The sequence below is a fragment of the Erythranthe guttata genome, chromosome 14 (assembly GCF_056151865.1).
Source record: "Erythranthe guttata isolate IM_541 chromosome 14, IM_541, whole genome shotgun sequence".
Classification (NCBI taxonomy): Eukaryota; Viridiplantae; Streptophyta; class Magnoliopsida; order Lamiales; family Phrymaceae; genus Erythranthe; species Erythranthe guttata.
In genome coordinates this window covers 13,858,316-13,875,482 of record NC_142546.1, presented here as the reverse complement: position 1 = coordinate 13,875,482, position 17,167 = coordinate 13,858,316, and the positions used below count along the sequence as shown (strand labels likewise).

Here is a 17,167-nt window from a genome sequence, read left to right as displayed (position 1 = left end):
AAGAAATTAAAAGTTGACCTTTTCTCTAAGGTCAATTGTTTTGCCACATGAACTGAATAATCCCTTATTAGTTGCATGGTTCATGCAAATTAACCAATTTGTACGTCACGTAGAGGCTTAAATAGCACTTCTTGTTTCACTATTTTAGTAATTAATATAAATTTGTAAATTAAATTTACAAAATAATATGATATAAAGCATGATAGGTTCCTATTTTCAAATATTTGGGGAATACTATTTACTAGCATTAAGTTTGACTTTTTAAGGGTAATATTACTATTAGTAATAAATAAAAAATAAAAATTAAAGGATTTGTGCAGCCTTGTGTTTCTTTTAATCCAGGAATTGTTGTGTGCGTGTTCTATGTGTGTCTCCACGTGGTTGCCATACTTACAATATGCAGTATCATCGTATTCATATTTTTCTTTAAAAAAAAAAAGGAATTTAATGAAGGAAGATAGAAAGATAATAAATCACAAAAAGACAAAACAAAAAATATATTTCATTAATTTGATTTGTAGTGATTGTATAATCGAGTCGAGCTTAATGTATATATGATTGTTCGAGTTTGTTTGAGATGTTATCTTTGAACTTTTACAATTGTGTTTGAGTTTGGTTTGATAAGCAATTGAGTCGAGTTCGAATGAACTTTCATCGAACCAAACACGAATTGAATCTAGTTCGAGTAGTTTGTTTTTTTGCAAATATTTTATCATTTTGTAATTCGAGCCGAGATTCATAACTTATCGAAATAAAATATGTGTGTGTTGAAATATAAAATGTTATGTTAACAAAGCTAGCTAGTATGAGAATTTAATTTCATAAATAATAGGAGAATAGTTGATAAAGAAAACAATGATACTTTGCCTTACATATAAGAGTAAATTACAACCACCTCTCTGAAGTAAAGTATAATTACGAAAAAAATTCCGTCGTTTTGAGGAAATACATCCAGCATCCTGTAGTTTGTAAATTTCTTACATCCATCCTCTATAAAAGGGTATTAATGTAAGAAATCTATAAAATTGCAAGGAGATGAATGCAATTATAGAATGAGAGATTTTTTTGTAAATAGACCTTACCTTAGGGTGGTGATTGTAATTTAACCTACAAATAAATGAAAATATAAAATAGTTGAGGAATTGAGACAACACCACCACCACAAAAAGATAAATGACATGATTGGAGGAGAGTTCAAATAGTCAATTTTAGGCATATTGTACTCATGACCAAGTTTGACTCCCAAAGGTTTGTCCCATTGCCATACAAATTGAAATTAATGTACCATTTTTTGAGCACTCTATGTGGCAAAAACACAATTGGAATGTAATGTTGAAATATCAAAGTAGCATGCGTTTAGACGCATAATAAAAAATAATAAATGCAGTTTGAATATTATTTGGTGTAGATTTTATTTTTTTGTGTGTAGATGGCAATTTCAAAATAGATTTAATATATAATGTGAAGTTTTACTTGAGGTTGTTACTTAGTTTTAATAAGTTTTAACAATATAGACTTATATCTTAAGGTCTCATTTGATTGTCAAGATAAGTCATGATTAACTAAATAGTTGGACTTAATTTGATGTTTGATATCCCAATAAATTGTCGGGTTGACCCGCCAAGATTATATAATCATATCTTTTAATGGATTTTTTTTATTGGACGTTGCAAGCTCCAATAAAATAATTGAGTTTCATTAAATAATTTAATCTTATCTTAACTAATCTTATCTTGCCAATTAAACGGGCCACAAGGCCACTAAAAGAATCTAAAGTAATAGTTTTTTTTTTATAAGAAATCTAAAGTAACAGTTAAAGATTTGATATTTACATCCAAATATAACCTTGGTCTTATGTAGTTATTATTTGGGTAAATAGTTTACCCCCATCGAAGTTGGCTTATACTATGCTACACCGGGTAGATTTTTACTATTCATATACGCACAAACGCACACATACCCACATTGGTGTGTGTAGATCAACGGTAAAAAATAACCCGGTGTAACCTTCACCGGGTTTAGCATAGAAATAACCTTCGAAGTTTGAACTTTGTGCACATTACTTCTTTGTATTTTCAATATAGCACATGACCCTCTTGTATTTTAATATAAGCACATAACCTCTTTGTACTATCAAAAATTTTATCTTCCTAATGTGCATGATTATTTACCAAAGTGAAATATCATAGGGGATTTATGGGCTTATACTAAAAGTACAAGGGAGTCGTGTGCAAAAATTTCAAACTATAAGGAAAGTCATGTACTTATATTGAAAGTACAAGGGATCATATGCACAAAACTGAAACCACAGCGGAGTTAAGTGCTATTCACCCTTATTTGTTTTATTGATAAAAGAAAATTGCAGTTAATGTTCTAAATTTCAAATCAAATCAAAAAAAAAAATGTTATAAATTTGCTAAGCATGATTTTAGCCCAATTTAAAACGTGGGTTGTCAAATGGGCCAATAGCCCAAAACTATTCGGGCTATGCATTATTAGACTCAGTGGGCCCAATTTAGAAATCCGAGTTTGGTTATTCTTTTTTCGGGTAAATTTCCCTTACCCCTTTACTTTTACTAGACATTAAATTTATCCCCCTCTACTCTAGATTGCATCGATTTGCCCCTTATACTTGAAAAATTGTCTCATTGTGGTCCTCGCCGTTAGTTTTCAGGCCTTTGACCTTAGAACCGTTTGACCTAAGTCTAAAAATTACAAAAAAAACACTCATCCCAGTTTAAATAATTATTAAAAAAATAAAAAAATAATTGTGGCTGGTGTTGTGGACTATGTTTTCTCGTTGTCTTGAATTTTTTTATTTTTTTATTTTTATTTTTTTTTGTTTTTTTAATAATTATTTAAACTGGAGATGTGGTTTTTTGTAATTTCAGAGCTCTTAGATCAAACTGTTTTAAAATTAAATGTCTGACAACTAGCAGCGAGAGCCACATTAAGATAATTTTTCAAGTATATGGGCAAAATCGATGCAATCGAAAGTAGAATGAGATAAAGTTAAACCGAACCAAAGTACAAGGGGAGAAAGTGGAATTTATCTATTTTTTTATTATTATTCTTTTTATTGCGACTGACTTGATACGATTTACCCGACCCGTAAAAGCTATCCAATTTCACCCAAGTATAAATACTTTATTTAAACACTTGCCCTTCTGATATCCATTTTACTGAAGAACCCCTTCTCCCCCACCCCCCTCCATTTTTCTCAGTCATGGCGTTTCCGTACATGGAGGCAGTCGTTGGTATGTATATTACTCCGTATTTTTATGCTCTTCGTATACATCACTGCATAATTATTGTAGAACCGTATGCGTAATTAATATTTGTGTTTTTGTTCTTCCCGATTTTCTATTAATTGTGAACTGAATGAGTTGGTGGTTTCTGTATGTGTATCGCGATTCATTTGTTTGCGATTTAGCGATTGAACTTTGAATCCCTCGGAGTCGTATTTTTCGAGTTTCATTCGGTTGTTTGGTTTTCGGTGGTGGTTGTATACGGGACTGCGTGTTAGGGTTTCGTGCTTTCAATTTGAATGCCAGAGGATTTATTCATTGAATTGTTGTTTGTTGTATGCCTTTTCATCTGTGTATCTATGTATTTTGATGTTTCGCATGTGTGTATATGACTGTTGATGTACATGACATCTATGCATCGACATTTTTTTTGCGAGTGAATGAGTTGTTGGATTTTTTAATGTGATATATTATTCGAGATTTAGTGATTTCCCTTCTTATCGGAGTGTTTAAGTTTTTTAGTTCTTTTAGGTTTGTTGGGTGTGAACTCGAAATGGATGGTGGGGATTTTGTATGTATTGTATGCAATTGATATTAGCATCACTCGGTTCTATGACCTTTTGTTCAATCGATTAAATTTCCTGTAGTATAAAAAAATTGTCGATAGTAATTGGTATAAGTGTGCAAATACGAGACAGATTACGGCAGTGAGTTTGCCCATCACATTCAATACGATGTGGCGGTACTGTGGTCTGAGTTACATATATTAACTGAATGTTTGAATTGGTTTTGCTTCAAGAAAATGATGTTAATTTGTGATTTTTTGGGAAACTGTCCCACTTTTTTTATATTTCAGTAAATTCCTCCTAAATGACAGTGTAGCTGCCTTTGTAAATAGCAAATACACTGTCATATTTTGTCTCTTGGCTGCCCTTTTTATCGTTTCTAATTTGGCGTCCATATGATCCAGGTGTTATGATACTAGTGTATATTTTCGAGTGTTATCTTGATAAGCGGCAGCACGCTGCCCTGAAGTTGCCAACTCTTCCAAAACCATTGGTAGGAGTAATCAGTCAAGAAAAATTTGAAAAATCGCGTGCTTATAGTCTTGACAAAAGGTATGAGCAGTTATTCATTTTTCATGTGAAAACTTATGATACCGTTGCACATCTTTTTTCAACTAATCAGTTGTGCCTTGTTTGTTCGTCTTCTATTTCTTTCAGCAATTTCCATTTTGTGCACGAACTTGTAACCGTACTTATGGACTCTGTCATTTTGTACTTTGGGATATTGCCATGGTTTTGGAAGGTGAGTCCTTATATATGAATATTGAATCCTTGTTTATTTCTCTGCTACCTGCAGTTAGCTTATTTTTTTCTTTCTATTTTTGCAGAGATCTGGAGAATTTTTGGGTTCTGCTGGCTTTAATGCAGAAAATGAGATATTACACACACTTGCATTTTTAGCTGGCGTTATGTTTTGGTCACAGGTGCATATAGTTCCATGTAGTTTCATCGTATGATTAATAGACGATCATTGGAAAGAGTTGGTTTCAGTTTATTGATCTCCATAATCTTTCATTACATGTTCTATAACTTGTGTTTTCTCCACCTTAACATTTGTGGCAGTTGCATTATCTAGCATTTGTCTAACTATTTTATTTGAAACCCCTATGCAGATAACTGATTTGCCATTTTCCTTGTATTCCACTTTCGTCATTGAGGCTCGGCATGGATTCAACAAGGTATTTTATTTACTTTGAGTATTGATCAATTCTGCGCACACATCATATCAATTAGGTATTTCACTTTTCGTCAGACGTGTCTGTAATATTGTCTTTATTCATCTTACACTGTTGTTCATGAACTTTTCTTTCTTTCTACAGCAAACGGTATGGTTGTTCTTTAGGGACATGATCAAAGGAATTGCCTTAACTATAGTGATTGGTCCACCTATTTTAGCTGCTATAATCATTATAGTTCAGGTACTTTTATCTAAAGCATATACATGATAATTGTAAGGATTATAACAATAACTTATTGCTACATGTAATGTCTTGAATTTTTTTAGTCTGTGGCTGTTTCTATCTCTGTTTCTCTCCTCAGAACATTCCAGAAAGATAACCATGTAATGAACTGTATCTATCAACATTGATTAAGTATTTGAATGCAGAAAGGAGGTCCATACTTGGCCATATATCTCTGGGCGTTTATGCTTATCATCTCTCTTGTGATGATGACTATTTATCCAGTTCTGATTGCCCCACTTTTCAACAAATTCACTCCTGTAAGTAGTGGTTATGCTTCTAAGATAATATTATGTCATATTATTGCTCTCTCAATGTTCATACGCCAAATAGAATGTAAGTTGCTACTTTGACCCTTTCGTTTTTTCAAAATTTTGATAATTAAACAGCTTCCGGAGGGTGATCTTAGGTCCAAAATTGAGAATCTTGCTTCCTCTCTTAAATTTCCTTTAAAGAAGTTGTTTGTTGTTGATGGATCAACAAGATCGAGCCATAGCAATGTGAGTAGCTTTTGTTTTTTACTTCTTCTACTTGCTTTCTTTTCTGATATCAACTATATACATTTTGAAGTAAATTCTCCTCCAATCTTTACATAGCAATGATTGGGTAAAAACAAAAAATGGACCCGCCGGATGTTAATAGTTTGCTCGTAAATTGTTGAAATGTTGTGTCGTTTAGGTAGGAGTAGAAGTGGAATCTATGGTTATATTTTTAATGAAGGAACACTGAGGTTTTGTCATTTAATGGCTGGAGAGTGGACACAATAGTTGTTTAAATCACAGTTTGAGAGAAAATTGGAAAGCTATGCAAAACCGAGATTCGAGGTTGGGCTTGGAAGTTACGGATAGTGAGCTGAGATAATGCATTAGCCTTACTTTGAAGCGGGCAAAAGATCTTATGTTTTTAATCACTTGACGCATACCCTTTTGCACCCCACTCTCTTCATTGTGTACATTCACAAGGACTTATCTTATGTCAAAAATTTCTGCAGGCATACATGTATGGATTTTTTAAGAACAAAAGAATTGTCCTCTACGACACATTAATACAACAGGTATGGAAGTTTTATTTCAAGAAAAAGTTGTTTTTTGTTTCAATAAAATTTATATGTGCTTGATGTAAGTTCCATTAGAGATTAAGAGTTTATATGGTGACAATTTAGGGCTGTTTTAGAAATACGTTTACTAGCATGTTATATAGACTAGTATGTTAAGTCGTGAATTTTATCTTTGCCATTTTTTTGGGTTTATAGTGGGGCCATATTTGCAGTGATTCGTGTTATACTTGATTGTGCTGTTAACAAGAAAGGATGTGGTTATCACTAGTAGCATTGGTAAAAAAAGAAAGGTGTGTGTGATGTTCGAAAACATAGTTATCAATACCCTGCAGATCATGTTAATATAGTGAAGCAGATGTGATTTGTTTTAGTATATCTCTTGGAGTAGATGTACGAGTTCATCTCTTCTTCAAGGTCCTTTTTGGCAATCTTTTCTTGTGATGAAGCAGGTCAATGAGACCAGATTCGTGAAATGCTCATAGAGTTACTCCATTATTTAATGCAAGCTAGAATTCTGCATGGATATTTTATTTAAGTCTTTCTGTTTGTGGGTGTCAAGTGTCCTTTTTGCCTAAGTAAAACTCTTTTTTTTTTTTTTTTTTTTTTTCTATTTCTCTAATAAGCTATTTAAAAAATTCAATGTAGTGCAAAAACGAGGAAGAGGTCGTTGCTGTTATTGCCCATGAACTGGGTCACTGGAAGCTTAACCATACTATGTACTCCTTCATTGCTGTTCAGGTATATCCGCAGTTCTACATTAAGTGAATATTTAATGTGTTATACATGCCCAATCAGAACGATTATTCCTTGATAGTCATTTTTTGTCCATCGTTCTCTTGGATTAGGTTTTATTTTCTGATGTTTGAACGCCACATTTCTTTTCTGATGTTTGAACGCCACATGTTTGAACGCCACAAATGAACGCCACATTTTTTTTCTGATTTATTTTCTTCGAGACTTGATTATAAGAATTATCTTTAATGTTCCTTATGCTGCTATACAAGTTATTTGTTAAATTTGTACGGTACTTCGATTAAGTCATAAGTACAGCTCTCAAAGTTTAGCGAGTTTATGTAAAACTAATCATCTGGTGGTTTAATTGGCAATGCAGATTCTGACACTGTTGCAGTTTGGAGGGTACACTCTTGTTAGGAATTCTAAGGACCTATTCCAGAGTTTTGGATTTGATACACAGCCAGTCCTTATCGGACTTATCTTATTTCAGGTAATAAACTGAAAGCTTGTGGTTTGCCTTTGCACTTGTGACATCAAACTGTGGTAATAGATTTGTGAATAAATCAAGCAAGTGATTTGTTTTACCTATTCGATATGCATGTTAATTCTTTATTGGTATTGCAGCATACTGTGATGCCTCTCCAGCATCTAGTGAGCTTTTCCCTTAATCTTGCAAGCCGGGCATTTGAATTCCAGGTAGGCTTCTTATTTTTCGGTGTACAATCATCTAGTGTGAAACTCAAGTTTTTTGTAACGAACTAAACCCTTTTGTTTTTTCGATTCTGATATATTGTTTATTTCTCAAAGGCTGACGCTTTTGCCAAGAAGCTTGGATACGCTACACCTCTTAGAGCTGGTCTTATCAAACTGCAGGTAATTTACTTTGGTTTTCCTCGTGCATTTTTGTGAATTATTTCCGTATCTATCGCATTCATTTTGAATAATATTGAACAATCGTGGTCTCGAATCGTTTAGCTCATATATTAAAATTCTTGGTTTTTAACAGGAAGAGAATCTCTCAGCTATGAACACTGACCCGTGGTATTCTGCGTACCACTATTCGCATCCTCCCCTAGTCGAAAGACTAGCTGCTATTGACGAAGCTGATAAAAAAACTGACTAAGCAGAAAATATGAGTATAAAGCAATTGAACAGTTAGTTTTGATATACTTAAGCTCTGGGTGTTGGCTGCTTTATTTAATCATGAAATAATTATAATCGTGTTTACTTGCATGTAACAAAGTTGAGTTAGTAAGAGGAAACAGCAGAAATTCCAGGTTCGAACTTCCATCCTCTGTAGACTTGTAGCATATTCACCTCGTTTTTTTTCCGCTGTCGGAGTAGTTAGTATCTATGTTTATCATCATTTGACTGAAATATCTGTTTCTTGTTCATTTGTTTTTTGCTAGTGGTTAATATTTCTCATCAGTTTATTACATGCGACACGCAGATGTTGTAGGTCGTTCGATTTTTTCGTTTTCCTAAAGGAATTTGAGAAGTCAATAGTTAATAAAAATTGAAAAAAATAAAAAATAAAATAAGGATCATTAGAAACTATCTAGTGCTAGAGTTTGTCATGTTAGATGTTATAAATTTATGTATTGTAGGTAGGGTTGAGCAATTAAATTGTGCATTGATATTATTTTCATCATCTAATAGCTTTTAGACATCATTTTCTTACGTATTAAATGTTTTGCAAATACATTGTGTGCAAGTGTTAGCTTTCTTGAATCCATTTGTTTTATTTTGATGTATAAAAGTTCTTTCAAAGTTGCCACTTTCTTTTAGTCCACTATGCATTAATTAACCTTCTATACACCTATCACTATTGATAGGGATATTATCTAAGGTTATTTATTTATAATTTATACCATCAAAGAATATCTTCTGGTGTTTGAGATATTTCAGCTTTCTTCTGATACCATGACTATAATATATAAATTAGTGGGACAATCCCGTAAGGAATGGTCTAGTGGTTGTAATAAGTGAGTTTATGTCAATTGATCAAAGTTCGAACCCTAGAGTCAAGGGTTGTTAGACTGAGCTTGTCATATATGGTTAGCTTAGTGTGGTTTACGGCTCTCGTATGATTTGTCAACTATTATACGAGAGTATGAATTTACCCAGATTGCAACTATACAGTTGGTTGTATGTTGCTTGATTATAAAAACAAAAAAATCAGTGGGACAAATTGCAAATAGTTGGCCACGTTGTATCCTCAGTGTTGGATTAGATATAAGATATTGTGATTTTAATTCAATTGTTAGAATAACAAAAGCACATAATTTGGTAGTGCATGGAAAGTGCCTATTTATTTAATAGATAATGTTAAGTGGGCATTAGATTCTTGAGTAAGTGTTATTTGACCGTCATTAGTTCTAATCATGCTATGTATGTGCTCCACAACGTTGCAATTCAGTTTACATTCTGATGATTTAAACAAAATAATTTTTATATAGAGTGGATTTGAAATTAAGTAAAATTATTAAAAAAAATGGTTCAAATGAGAGAGTGATTTGAAATCCAATTTAAAATCATTTCATCCAATTGAGTTTGATGCATGTATTGTTATGTATTTATTATCCTTAAAGTATATAATTAAGCAACAAAGTAACAATGATTAGAATGTAAAAATGATTACTCTAATCAAGTTAGGACAAAAAGAAGAGAAAAAAGAAAGTTATAACTTATACTAAGGTACCTATTGCCTTTAATAATGATAATCATCAATCCCTTTCTAAGTATAACCTAGTTGAGGAACCAACCTAAAGCAAATGATCATTGCTTAAAAGTTGAATTTTCTTTTCAATTTCCAGGTAATAATATCCTCTATATTTTATTTTTATTTGCAATTTCAAAAAGAAAAATAAATAAATAAATATAATAATATACATAAACCGTATTTTTCACGCATTCGAATCTCCATCGTGAACTTCTTTAGATTGTGAGAATTAATATGAAACAAATTTCTTTTACGACAACAGTTAATTTGAAATGGATTGAGTAATCCCGAATATGTAGGTTTACACCGTGGATGGATTTATGAATGTCTATATAATCTCCATCAAACTTGTCGGGTTAGTGAGTGAGGGTCCTGATGGCGAATTGATTTCGCTTTTTTTTTTTTCTTTTTCGGGATGTTTATATAATAGAATTTGAATATCAAATAAATTAAATAATAAAAAGTGATATAACAAGGGTAGCTCAAACCGTGTGTAGATCATCATCCGACCGTTGAGAGTGGGACCAAAAACATGTACCAATTTAAAATTTATTGCAGACCATAGATTTCATCTGAACTTTGTTGGCTGAAAAATTAAATGAGGTTGTCTCACTCTCACAATGAAAAACAAGAGAAAAGCTTTAAAGATAGTTTGGTTCAGCATTTTGTTTTTGTTTTTAAGCTAAAATCAGCTTAATTATGCTGTATGCACTAATTAAGACCATTACCCATTACTGTTTAGTTCTTTCTATTTTTTTTGGCAAATTACGGCCACCCATGAGGGGTGATCAAATTACCAAAATCTTCTTTTTGTTTGGGTAATTACAATCATCCATCGTTTTAAATATTTTTACAGAAAATTTGTGTCATTCGGTTATAAATCGTATATTCAGTTCGGTAAACGGTATGAAATGTTGGCGCACCAAAATTTTGGTTCGATTTTACCGATTTAACATTCCTAAATTTACTTCTGGAGGGGTATTTTCGTAAGATAATACATAATTGAGGAGGGTGACTGTAATTATCTAAACATGCAGGGATTTTTCATAATTTAACCATAACCCAGAAGTGACCATAATTTAGGTATTTTTTATTTTCTCAAAGTAATTCTAACTTTTGCTTTTAAATAAACTTTTGGAAACGCGGCCTAATTTGTTCACTATGAAGAGGTTAAAATATGATTTGGTAAAGGAGATAATAATCAGAAAGCAGGGTTTAACATCGGGATTCACGTAACTAAAAACACCGGATTTTGAGAATATTTTTTTAATTTTTAAAATATATTAAAACGAGAAAAAGTAAAAGCAAAATATATTAATTAGCCAACTGGAGAAACTCTCTTTTCTTCTATACTCTGTTAAATTACACTCAATTCACTACAGATTCTCTCTCTCTCACACACACACACACACACTCGCCGGATAACTCATTTTCCGGCAGATTTTCCGTTCTGTTCATTTCTCTATTCTCTCGGCCGCTAAAGCTTACTCCGACCGATTATTATACACGACCGTGTGTATGAACACTCTGTTGTGCTTAATTTCATTTTCTGGTAACCCAGCAAATCCAGATTTGTGTGGTTCCATTTCGATTTCAATTTGCATGTTCGGTTTCTCAATTCCACCACCATTCACACAGTAAAACACGCACACACACACACACACACGCACACACAGTGGTTGATTTTCAATTTTGGATTGAAGATGTCAGTGTACGATGCGGCGTTTGTGGACACCGAGCTGTCGAAGAAGACCTCGATCTTCGGTCTCCATCTATGGGTGGTGATCGGTATAGTCCTCGGAGTCGTGATTGTGCTCATCCTCTTCTTCTTATCTCTCTGCGTCACCGCCTCCCGCCGCCGCAGCAGCAGCGGCAAGGGCAAGGGCAAACGCCGCCGTCAATCGTCGCTTTCCGGCGGTGCCGAGATTACCCCCGCCGTCTCCAAGGAAATCCAGGAGATCGTCCACGACAACACCTCCGCCGCCGCTCACCGCCCCATTGCACCGCAGGTTAGTACTACAACAAGATCTATTTGTCCTTTCCAACTGAGCTAATTTGTACCAAATTACTGTATTTAAAACCTCATTATGGTATAATTCCTAATTATCAGTCGATTATTTCACTATCTGACTGATCAATTTAAAATTCAACTGCAATTCGTTTGTTTTCAATTCAATTGAAATATTATGAAAAATGCAGGGTGTTAATTGTTCCTTCATATTTCTATTATTTGGATTGGTTACAACTTAATAAAATTGCTTAGAAAAAAATTACCATCTCCCCTTTTTTAGGGAGTACCTGAGATACAGATAGATATGGGCAAAGTGGAGCACAGAGTGGTGTTTTCCGATAGAGGAGCATCGAGCGGTGAGAGCAGAGCAACCAGTGGTGCTGACACTGCTTCGTTTGGAGGCAGTGGATCATTGCCTGAGGTGTCACATTTGGGATGGGGAAGATGGTATACATTGAGAGAGCTCGAAGCAGCCTCTAATGGATTGTCGGACGAGAATGTGATCGGTGAAGGTGGATATGGTATTGTGTATTACGGCGAGTTGGCTGATAATACCCGAATTGCCATCAAGAATTTGTTGAATAATAGGTAAGGGAAAATTCCTCTGTATTCGCTTTCGGATTTTTGAAAAAGATTTAAGGCTCATTTTGGATAAAGGAAAATGGTAAAACACCCAATTGTGGGAGTAGTTAAAGAAAATGATTTTCATGATTTTCCACATAATCAATTTCATCACCATTTCCCTTAGTAACCAAATATACTAGAGAAGTATAGATCATTTTTGAATTCTTTGTTTTTATTTTCTTTTGCATTTTTCATTTCCCTAATTTTAAAATCATCAACCAAACAGGGCCTAATTTTTCCAAAAGGTTTTATGTCGATGTTTTGTTATTTTTCAAGTAGTGTTGTATTTCCAGCCCCTTGAGATTTGTGTTTTTTTTTGTTTAATAATTATTTTGTCACCGCGAATACAAAATGACTCCCCCATTGTTTACGAGCATGTTTCTCGTACTGTTGTATTCCTAGTTTTCTATGGTTAAACGATGGAAAGATTTCTAAGCTCAACTGTGTAAGTGTATGTATCTATTCATAGCTAAGCGAATGCTTGATACTGATTATGCTTAATCATGATTAATTACCAGGGGTCAAGCTGAAAAAGAGTTCAAGGTGGAGGTGGAAGCAATTGGACGTGTTCGACACAAGAATCTTGTTAGGTTACTCGGATACTGCGTCGAAGGAGCTTACAGGTAGTGGTAACGATTTCATTTTTCGCTACATGGCTGTCAAAATACTTATATGCTTCTAAAGTTTCTTAATTGTATTTTTTTCATTCTCGTAATACATAGGATGCTCGTCTATGAATATGTGGACAACGGAAATTTGGACCAGTGGCTTCACGGAGATGTAGGAGAAGTCAGCCCTTTGACATGGGAGATTCGTATGAATATTATTATAGGAACTGCCAAGGGGTAATGGTGGTGACTGGTGACTCAAAAATTACTTCAATATTTCTCTACATAAATAATATTTTTTATAATATTCACTTCTTTTTAACTCTTCTTTGTTGCAGTTTGGCTTATCTACACGAGGGCCTAGAACCAAAGGTTGTTCACCGTGACATCAAGACCAGCAACATATTGCTCGATCGTCAGTGGCATCCTAAGTTGTCTGATTTTGGACTTGCTAAGCTTTTAAATTCGGATAATTCTTATGTCACCACTCGAGTGATGGGGACATTTGGGTTAGTTATTTTTTTTTTCCTCTTCCTAAAACATAATTCTTTTTTTATTAAAATATAATTCTTTCGTTCTTCGGCTAGATACGTTGCACCGGAATATGCTTGCACGGGTATGCTGAATGAGAAGAGCGATATTTATAGCTTTGGAATATTGATTATGGAGATTATTACAGGAAGATCTCCTGTCGATTACAGTCGGCCAAAGGGAGAGGTAAGTCTTAACTTTTAATCAATGATATTGCAATTGTTGTTGATCCCGAAATATTCAAAATATAAAGATTTTTTGCAGGTTAATTTAGTTGATTGGCTAAAGACGATGGTCGGAAATAGAAAATCGGAGGAAGTAATTGATCCTAAAATAACGGAAAAGCCCGCTTCAAAAGCACTAAAACGTCTTATCTTAGTAGCCCTTCGATGTGTTGATCCCGATGCCCAAAAGAGGCCCAAAATGGGGCATGTGATCCACATGCTCGAATCAGAGGACTTGCTATCTCGCGATGTATGCTCCCACAAATTGTTTTTCTTCTAAAATTCAAAAAATTAATCAATACATTTCTTTAATTATTAATTTCCCGTTACTAATTAAAAGGGTGCTCAAATTTTCAGGAACGAAGAGTGGGTCGAGAATCTTCGAGTTCACATACAGAGATGGCTAATAAACAAAGCAGTGAAGGTATATCTGATCTTTCTAATGGAGTGGATAGAAATAGGAACAACAATATGCCAACAACTAGATTGAGATAGTATTATCATTATTTGAATTTTTTTTAATAAATGATTCTTTTAATATGCTTTATTAATTATTTAATTATACCATTTCATTATCAACTTTTAGTTATATTTTATTTATTTATCACCATTGTTTTTTGTTTAGCAGCTGCCTTAAAGCATTATAATTCGTAAAGCGAGTCGTCTTTCTTTGCCTCCATACTATATTAGAAATTGCAGCGAAATACACGTTTCTTTGAATTTCAAGAAAGAATCGACGTCACACAATACACACGTTTATCGTACTCTAAAATCGTAGTTTTTCATTCTTGTCCAACTCTAGTTGGGCTGTTTGCAATATCTAAATTGGGATAAATTAATTAGGTAGCATCATATTCTGTTAAGAAATTTTGCATCACAAAACATGTTGTGACACAATGTTTTTTTTCTTTCTTTTTTTGTTTAATTAGCTAATTTGGTTAAGAAAGTATAATGTTTATTTGCATGTATCTAGTAATGTTGCATTCACATGTAATGTTTGTATTATGTTGGGGGCATGGTAGTAATTTCACAATCACTGCCAGGGAAATATTATTTTTTCGTATAGAGCACAACAAAATTAAATTCATAATTGGCGTGGTGGGAATGAAAATGAGCTGGCAAATTGATGTTTTTAGGCAAAGGTCCTATTTGCTTAATAGCTGGTGATGTATGTGTGTAAAATCAGCATTGTCTGAGATAGGGATGTAAATGAATCGAGCCGGAGAATGTAAATGAATCTAGTTTCATGTGTTACTATTCAAACGAGTCGAAATTTGAGTTTGATTATTATATTGGTCAAATTGAGTTTGAAAGAGTCGAAAACAAATCGAATCAAACTCGAGTATTTTTTTTTTATGCTTGTTAGAAAAACATATTTAAATTTCATCATTATGCTTAACTAACAACCTCAAATACTGCTGATCTTGTGATTGAGTGGTACATTGTTTTCATTTTTCTAGTGGAAGAAAATCTCCATTATCCATTATATTATATTTCTAGTGGTCGGTCTTTGGTTCAACCTCAATTCTAATAAGAAAATGTTATCTTAAATTTAAAAATAAAGGGTATATTACAACCTCCCTCCTAAGATATGGTTAAATTACGAAAAATCCTCTCTTGTTTAGATAATTGTATTTACCCCTCAAATTTGAATCTTCTTACACCTCCACACGTATAGTGTCAAATTCAACATAATCATCTAGATTTCGTGGAATGTGCTCTAGTTTGTACTCGTTTTGTGTAAAAATACAGTTTCTGATGCACCACAATTTGATATATACAAGCCAAAAAACACATATTATGATCATATTGTTTCAAAATGTGGAGCTCGAATGAGATAAAACGGGTACAAAAATGATAATATTTCATATAATCAAGAAGATTCCATCAAATTTTAAACCGCAAGTATGGACGTGTAAAAAAATTTATAATTAAGGAGGTTATTGTAATTACCAAAACATGAGGGAGATTTTCTTAATTTTACCACACCTCAGGAATGGTTGTAATTTACCAAAAAATAAATAAAAGAAAATAAAAGTCTAAAGGCTCCCTTTTTTTTTTCTTCCTAAGGGCATCCCCAATGGAGGCTCTATACTCCATTGGGCTCTAAATTATAGAACTTCTACAAAAAAATGCAACACCAACAGGAGTTCTAGTGGGTATGCAAATTTGGAGACTTTCACCAAATTCCTAAATGTTTTCCTAAATATGTGATTTCATTTGGAGACTCTCTATTTGCTAGGTCCCACGACTTTTTATTTCTTTTTCGTTTTTCCTTCTTAGTTTTTAAGGGGTGCTTATTTTATATTTATATAATTCGAAAAAAGATGTATTTATTATTTTCATTATATTTGAACATATATTTGTGTTAATAATTTGTCATTTCATTTGTTAGAATTATTTTTCTATAGAAATGTAGATAAAATAATTAATGGCAGGGATCAATTGTTGTATATATCTTTTTTCATTATATTTGGACATATATCATATCTTTTCAGATTTTTTTATTTATTTGATCAAAGTGTGTATTAAAAGTAATTATGATTGATGGAATATAAATTAATTATCTAAAACCTCACATATGAATAATATTTAGACCTTAATCACATTATTATATAAAAAAATCGTAAAATAAATTTAGAGACTCAAAACTATAGAGCCCTTCACTGTGGAACTTTTTTTTTTAGAGACTCGAAAATTTTACCGGGTCTTCATATGGGTCTCCAAAACAAAATTTGGAGACCCGATTTGCTTACTCCATTGGAGATGCCCTAAGAAAAAATTAAAAAGTTGAAAGCCATTATAAAAAGTCCACTATTGCCTTTTCTTTCTTTTATTGACAAAAGAATAGACTACTCGACTAATCTGTATAAATTTTGCACTCTGTACAATAATTCACAAATTCCACATGATATGTAAAATCTAATATGATAATAGAGTTTGTATTCAAATAAAAAGAAATTGCACTATCTTACTCCACCATACTGGTAAAGTCATCATTTGCAAGCATGCTCGAACTGACTTTTATTAACTAAAAATATTGGTTAGGTTAATCAAAACCTGCAACTCATCCCATCAAGATTTTAATTTGTAAATTGCATGCTAATATCAATAAAATATGCGGGCTTGGGCTTAAGCAAAACATTTACAAACTTAAAATTTCAATTTTTGAAAAATTTTCATCTTTTGTATATACTTTATTTAAAAAAAAAATATCAAGTCTACTATAAGGTCTAATTTAAAAATATAATATAGTAATAATTTATCTCAATACGTCTTTGACGTTATTTGGTTAGTCAAATTAACCATGATTAATTTTATTTAGTGAATAGTTATCTTACACGTATTGTAGTTGGATTTTCTTTGAGCAAGTTGATCGAA

At 32.9% G+C, this 17,167-nt stretch overlaps 2 protein-coding genes across 3 annotated transcripts; both read left to right on the top strand.

Moving 5' to 3' along the window:
• The first annotated feature begins 3,143 nt into the window (after positions 1–3,143).
• ATSTE24 (Peptidase family M48 family protein) lies at positions 3,144–8,443 on the top strand. The gene is made up of 14 exons (XM_012984749.2): positions 3,144–3,257; positions 4,219–4,366; positions 4,472–4,556; positions 4,642–4,737; positions 4,927–4,992; positions 5,134–5,232; positions 5,421–5,534; positions 5,664–5,774; positions 6,266–6,328; positions 6,977–7,069; positions 7,443–7,556; positions 7,691–7,762; positions 7,874–7,939; positions 8,073–8,443. Exons 1-14 carry the CDS (start codon positions 3,227–3,229, stop codon positions 8,187–8,189), a joined length of 1,275 nt encoding a protein of 424 aa, XP_012840203.2. The 5' UTR covers positions 3,144–3,226; the 3' UTR covers positions 8,190–8,443.
• A 2,612-nt stretch (positions 8,444–11,055) lies between these two features.
• Positions 11,056–14,410, top strand: LOC105960561 (Protein kinase superfamily protein). Of its 2 annotated transcripts, XM_088813034.1 has the most exons (9): positions 11,116–11,340; positions 11,492–11,797; positions 12,080–12,387; positions 12,942–13,046; positions 13,146–13,268; positions 13,370–13,540; positions 13,619–13,748; positions 13,827–14,036; positions 14,144–14,410. In XM_088813034.1, exons 2-9 carry the CDS (start codon positions 11,492–11,494, stop codon positions 14,279–14,281), a joined length of 1,491 nt encoding a protein of 496 aa, XP_088669160.1. In that variant the 5' UTR covers positions 11,116–11,340; the 3' UTR covers positions 14,282–14,410. The 2 variants fall into 2 exon arrangements, with proteins under 2 accessions (XP_012840204.1, XP_088669160.1); XM_012984750.2 differs by having other exon boundaries at positions 11,056–11,797.
• The last annotated feature ends 2,757 nt before the right edge of the window (positions 14,411–17,167 follow it).

Bases quoted from the DNA above. Each gene is read 5' to 3' on its own strand.
- LOC105960561 (XM_012984750.2), top strand. From the start codon at position 11,492: ATGTCAGTGTACGATGCGGCGTTTGTGGACACCGAGCTGTCGAAGAAG. The intron at 11,798-12,079 runs GTTAGTACTACA...CCCCTTTTTTAG, and splicing joins ACCGCCCCATTGCACCGCAG to GGAGTACCTGAGATACAGAT. The intron at 13,541-13,618 runs GTTAGTTATTTT...TTCTTCGGCTAG, and splicing joins CGAGTGATGGGGACATTTGG to ATACGTTGCACCGGAATATG.
- ATSTE24 (XM_012984749.2), top strand. From the start codon at position 3,227: ATGGCGTTTCCGTACATGGAGGCAGTCGTTG. The intron at 5,775-6,265 runs GTGAGTAGCTTT...AAATTTCTGCAG, and splicing joins CAAGATCGAGCCATAGCAAT to GCATACATGTATGGATTTTT. The intron at 7,763-7,873 runs GTAGGCTTCTTA...TATTTCTCAAAG, and splicing joins GCCGGGCATTTGAATTCCAG to GCTGACGCTTTTGCCAAGAA.